The sequence below is a fragment of the Anguilla rostrata genome, chromosome 12 (genome assembly GCF_018555375.3).
Source record: "Anguilla rostrata isolate EN2019 chromosome 12, ASM1855537v3, whole genome shotgun sequence".
Lineage (NCBI taxonomy): Eukaryota > Metazoa > Chordata > Actinopteri > Anguilliformes > Anguillidae > Anguilla > Anguilla rostrata.
The window spans coordinates 9,805,778-9,812,254 of NC_057944.1; the positions used below are offsets into that span (position 1 = coordinate 9,805,778).

Sequence of the window (6,477 nt, forward strand, 5' to 3'; positions counted from 1 at the left end):
CCTCACAAATATTTTCTCTTTTTCCAGGTGTTTTCCATGACTGGAAAACTAGTCGATAAATTTCCAGGTTTTCAAGGTTTTCCAGGACGAGTGGGAACCCTGTTAGATGTCTCACTCTCACGCTAGCTTGCTCAACATGAGTAAATTAAAACCAAAATGCATTTTGATCAGTATTAAAACATTATTTGTTTTATTTTATCCTGTTTCTGTTACAAGTGTCATCATAAAATTATAAACAACACAAATTTATTGTGTTATTGCTGTGAGCAGCCAAAAATAGTTATTTTTATCAGAACACAAATTAATAAGTGTAAAATGCTGATTTTGAAATGTCCTGCATTCCAAAGCTGCAGCATTCCATGGGCTAGCATAACCAGAGACTCAACCACAATTCAAATGGAAAATATGCTTGAGGGAGTACAATTAAACAAAGATGAAATAATGGGGGAAATTTTCATGTTCTGCTTAAAAACATTTCTCACATTATTCTCAGGAAGACAATCCATTTTTTTGCATTCTAAGAATATTTTCTGAATCACATCCAAGTACATAATCAAAACCTTCCAATAAAGAAGTGTTACTGGCCAGTTTTTTCGGTATCCGTGGAAGAGTGAGACTTCATGATGGATGGAGTTTTGTTATCAATGCCTTGGTAATTTTAACCAATCATAGTTTTGGACTTGTCTTCTGACTATCTGAGGAATTCATGTGCACACCTAAGTTCTGGAACTGTACTTGATATGTCACTGACAAACACCCCTATTGTTTGAGTGCTCGAGGGAGAATGCAAGTGTAGGTTCTGGAACACAACCCCTGCCTTTGGTTCCTTGAGTCCAGTACAGCTTGCTGGAATAGGATGGTAGAGGAGCAGAAAGGGTGTCCAGGGCAATGCCGTTACCCAATCGGAAGCAGAGCCCTAAATACCGCTCGCCTTATTCGTCATAATGCAGGCACGACAGGAACTTGTCCACATCGACGTCATCAGGGAAGCATTCCAGTAGTATCTTCTGTCGCTGGTTGATCAGATTGAGGGGGTGCAAGTTATTGGTCAGAGCGGCAGCTTAACAATAATTAACATTTCAAATATAAGCGCAAGCAGCAATAACGGGGTGTGCCACACATTTGCATATGTGTGTATATATATTTGAATTGTTTAAAATGGTTTGAATATTTGCTTTTGAAATTGATTTTTATGCACTTAAACGATTAATTAAAAAATATGTATAATAGTGTAGCGGCAGTACAATGCCTTATTTTGCCTTTGTGGCTGCCTCCTTGTAGACATAACATGCATTACAGGAAGCGCCCAAGAGGTATTCATGGCCAAGCATCAAGCCTAATGATGCAATTTTGCAATAAATACCAGAATATATTCAAATATCTGTTGTTTTTAAAATAGGATATTCAGATTTTTGGACCAATTAGCAGCTCTTATGTGAGCCAGGTCCCGGATATCCTACAAGGCTACAACATTTACTGGGTTGTTTTTAAAAAAATTTTTTTTTTACCAGTTTAAAGAAAACCAAGTGAAGTGATTTCATTATTATCCAATGATTTCACTGATAAATTACTGCAAGTGCTCAGTGTCAACACAATCCAGCGGACCCATTTTGGCCACCTAGGACCAGGTTTGGGGACCACTGATCTACAACAGTTTGCCCCAGCGCGCACCACACAAACAAATGTTTACTCTTGTGATGTTACTTAACCGCCCGCTCCTTACCTTGACCCTTGTCCCATTGGTCGAGAGCTGCAGCTCTTTCACGGAGGCGGGGCCAGGAAGCAGCTGGCGCTGCAGGCGCCTCCTCCCTGGCCCGGCGTGGGGCGCCCCCTGCTGGTCGCTGCGTTTCGGCGGGGTAGCGGTCCGGGCCACGACGGAACGGGAGAGGACCATCAGCGCGCGGGCGGCCGCGTCGGCGGCTGGGCTGCAGCGGGGGGCGGGGCCGCCCGGGGAGGCGGAGTCCCGCAGGAGGTGCTGTGATGCGGACTCTCTCTCCGGGCCACGCCCCTGGGCGGGGGTTCTGGGAGGGGGCGGAGGCTTGGATGGGCTCGGGCTGGGACTCTGTTCCTGAATGTTCCGCAGTACTTCTGCCACCTGCCTGAAGAGGACGCTGCTCTCCTCAGAAGGTTGTTGGGGGCAAACCGAGGGAAGACGTTCTGGAGGGCGGACATGGGCCCCTAAAGTTCCCACTGCTCCAGTGCCTTCCGAAACTGGAGGTTTAATCCACCAGAAGGTGGGCCCGCTGGCACACTGACCAATCGGGTTGAGTTTCGGGGTTTGGCCGTTCCTGCCGGACACTTGGAAGCACAGCATCCTCCTGGGGCTCTGGGGCCCGGGGCCGGAGGGGAACCCCGACTGAGGGGTCGCCGCGGGTCCCCGCTCTGTGGCCGAATCTGGAGAGCTTGCCACCGCTGTGCCTGAAATGCACACGTACAACACATTTTCGCCTCTGACAGGATATAAAACTGTGGCCTTAAAACTGGCACCACTCTCCCACCTCACCCACTGAATAAATACATTAATTATTATTAATACTTATATAAATATTTTTTTTGTTTGTTAGCATGCTAATAAGCTGCCTCAGTGATCACTTTCGTTTTACTGTGATTTCTTGCACCAGTATAACAAAAAGCTCACCGTTGTGTGTCCCTTGCTTTTGAGAAGCCTCTTTTCTGGGATTCGGCTTCACCGGGCTTTGTACGGAAGGAGCTGGCGACACTAATATCTGCGCAGACAAAAATGTAATTAAAGAAAGGAATATGCACACGCAGACTAAACGGTATTCCTGTCAGCACGTACAAACATGGAAATGGAGCGTACCTGACTGGGGCCCATGGGGAACTTGTGCATGTTCTTCTGGTCCATGATGCTTTGCAACGTGGAGTGAACAGGTGATACCTGGAGTGTTGAGGCTGAAAGGAATTTGAACAAATCAGGAAAAGTGCAGAACCACTTAATGTGCTGACATGTTCACTCTTCTGCCTTCTTACCAGTAACCGTTGTTCCAGTCGCCCCCTGGTGGCCGTCTCCAGGTAGCACGCTGTGTTCTGCAATGCTGACTGCCTCTGTGCTTGGAATGGTGCTCACAATCTGACACGAGGCACTCATGCCATCGTCCGTGTCGCTACCGGTGACAGTTTTACAGGGCTCAGGCTTCACGCCGGGGGGGTTAGCCCGAGAGGCCGAGCGGGGGGGTGGGGGCGCGGGCGAGGCTGTCGAGGTGACGCTTGCCGGGGACGTGGCGTCGGGTGCAATGGGCGGGCACCCCTCCGTGGCGGGCGGGGCCTCTCTTCCACAGGGCCGAGTGTTTTTGATGGGGGGCAGGGGGCACAGCGATACAGGCTGACCCGACGTGGCAGAGGAAGTAGAGTGCGATCGGGTTCCTGCGGTTCCCGGAGTGTTTTCGGAGGGAAAAAAGGCTGCTGGGAAACGCGACGGCGACTGTCCCTCGTCCTCCCGTGGAGCCCCGCTTTTACCCGACGCCCCCGGATCGCCACCCCCAGCGGGAGGCCCGTTCGGGTCAGTCTCAGAGCCGGACGTGGAGCGCGCACAGAGCTGGTGGTTCTGTCCACCGTGGCCTTCTGGGATATGCAGGCCCTCCTGGACACCCGACTGGTAGAGGGTCGGGGCCGGATTCCTGGGAATCTCAGCGGAATATTCGGAATCTCGTGGCTCATTGGGATCTGGGTGAGTTCCAGCTTCTAGAGGCAAAGGGCCTGGTGCACCACCCCCTGCTGGCACGGGGCGGGCGTCTCTAACGCACGGAGGCGGGCTCATTTGCCCCCCGCCATTGGATGCAATACTCCCCACGGGCGACTGAGCCTTTGGGTGCGGGCCTGACTGGGTCTCCAGTCCAGAAACGCTAAAGGGAAACGAAGGGGTTCGAGGATCAGTCAGCCTGGAAGCTCGTGGGACGGGGTGCGCCATTTTCCTGCGCTTGCTGCTTTTGGGCTCGGTCATATTCCTCATCTTCGATGTCCTGGACTCCGCCTCCTTTCCGGATGCAGCCTTTTTACAGCCTGTAAGACGAAGCCGCAGGTTACACACTCGACATCGGCTACTATTATTATTATTGTAGTTATTGCTATTGTTATTAATGTTATTGTGTTTGCTTGACTTGTTAATGTTGGAAATGTAAAATGAATGAAAGACAGAGCATTAAAAATCTGGGCAAAAACCCACACCGCTGCTGGAGCACACAAGCCTGTCTTAGTAAAACGCCTCAAAAGGAATGGTGATCAAGGAGTAGGTGGCCATTTTAGCTCATAATGGTCAGGATATGGATTGGGATGCGAAGAGGGCAGAACTGATCCGAGATCAGCACGTCTACTGATGCTTTATGAACATGGGCTCAGAGGTCATGTACAGATTCGTGAAATGAAGCAGTGCTTTATGAATATGGGCTCAGATGTCATGTACAGATTCGTGAAATGAAGCTTACATCTCTGGTCCTCACGAAGAGTCAGAAAGCTCTGCAGACACCTGTCGAGAGAATCAGCAATGTCGGCATGGAAACGCTAACGTGTGTGGCCTCACCCAGAGGAGTCACCCACAGACATAACTGCACATGCACTGTTTTTACCAGTACTCTTCCACTTCAGTGGGGGCATTCTTTATCATCCCTGGGCCCCTCAACAGGAATATTTGGCACCAATAACCTCATCCTATATGTCAGCACCACTGGCGTTTATTTCAAGAAGCAAAGCTTCCCAGTAAGAAGGAAGGGTTGGAAGTCCAGATTAAGGTGTGTGTGTGTGCGTGTGCGGTGTGTGTGTGTCTGCAATATGTACGTGTGTGTGTGCATGTATGCGTGGTGGGGGTGGGGGGTTGGGCATTTCTGTTGATATCAAATGATAATTTCCATTTTCACAGTTTTCCTAGATATGTTTATCAGCAACAAAGACAAAAGCATACATTTAGCATACAGTAAGTGAAAATTCTACTTCTATAATTTATGCTTTAATAAAAAAACAATTTACATACTTTATTTGGTTGAGTGTGACATCTAACTTTTCCCATAGTGATATCTTCCTGGCTGGTACTTCAATCTCTTGGCATGATTCTTTGAGGTGAAAAAAATATTTAAAGATTTTGTAATAGCAGAATTCCGTCATTTAATATTGTAGTATACGTATAGGATGTATTCTTCCATCACAACTTTACCTGTAGCCTTTTTTGCGACATATTCGGTCAGAATTGTTGACAGATTTTTTCCATACAAGGACTGAAATATAAAAAAAATACTACAATTGGTGTGGACATAGTTTTATTTCATAATACAATGTGTAGGGGAATTTAATACTGTATAATAATAAAACACAGCTTGTCTAATGCGGACAAGCAGCTTTGCCAGACAGAATTCGACCGTTCATCTCATGTGTGCACAAAAATGATATGGAAAAAATATCGTGTGACGTTATTATAACTGCGGGGCATTTTACATAAGTAAGTCTACTTACAAACACACATGTAGAAGTTGGCCCATGGTTTCGGCTGTGACTCGAGTACTCCTTCAAATTCGGGCTCTCCAGGACGAACGCCTGAACAGTGGCACACAGTCCTTCTTGCTGAAGGTATCCTTTTAAAACGTGCATCGCGAAAGGGTAAGTATTATTTCAGACCATGCAATTATTTATGATACATCAGTTAACAATGTGTTAGCAACTGTGCAGCCTTTCAGTGTTAGTAATGTATGCAATGGAACTAAATGAACAATAAATATTTGATTTACAAAAATGACTAATTACAAATCTGTATTTGTCCTACAGCAGAACCTATATGCACAGTTATCAACAGCCACAGTACTTAGCGTATATATTATATCGATTGCTAGCTAATGTAAGATAATTATTTTTCGTGATGTAAACAAAACACTTACAAAAAAGGTCACCACATGGACAAAATAGATTTTGCATTACAGATTATTATTTAATAGCGGTATTGCCAAGATTTAACCCCCGATCATTTTATTTTACAAGGATAACATGAATTATTATTAACAGTTTGTCATTTACATAACTAACGTTACTGTTGACACAATAACATGACTGCTCGCTTTTATACAGACAATTGACACTTGCAATAGCCTAAATAGCTTCGCTAAAGTTTCAGGATTGTCGACCTAACTTACCTAAAACAAGCCTCGCCACGTCCGACGGCAGCAACATAACTGATTACTTAGCTATATGGATTATTTTATCTTTTGTCTGCTATAGGTGCAATTTGAATTAAATTTATCTAACTATGTTACAGCAGGTTGGCAGCTTGCCGCTTAGCTACCGATAAATATTAGTGTTGCATCTCTCTGTCCTTCGAAATGGCGCGGAATTTATTGAAAAGACGTCGGAAGGAAGAAATCCTACACGGGACCACTGGTTGCCAGATGCTGATTTTGTTCTCCGAAATATTTCCTCGGTCTCCTATCCTATTTCCTAACTCGCACGCAATTTTTCAGGAGTATATCCCATTTCTTATTC

At 46.1% G+C, this 6,477-nt stretch overlaps 1 protein-coding gene across 1 annotated transcript; it reads right to left on the reverse strand.

The window, feature by feature from the left end:
* Positions 1 to 12: 12 nt before the first annotated feature.
* LOC135236442 (protein NPAT-like) lies at positions 13 to 6,477 on the reverse strand. Its single transcript, XM_064302830.1, has 10 exons — positions 6,132 to 6,477; positions 5,461 to 5,579; positions 5,165 to 5,225; positions 4,985 to 5,063; positions 4,443 to 4,483; positions 2,992 to 4,020; positions 2,822 to 2,913; positions 2,639 to 2,726; positions 1,724 to 2,418; positions 13 to 1,013 (listed from the first exon to the last, which is right to left on the reverse strand). The coding sequence occupies exons 1-10, from the start codon at positions 6,166 to 6,168 to the stop codon at positions 933 to 935; spliced, it is 2,322 nt and encodes a 773-aa protein (XP_064158900.1). The 5' UTR covers positions 6,169 to 6,477; the 3' UTR covers positions 13 to 932.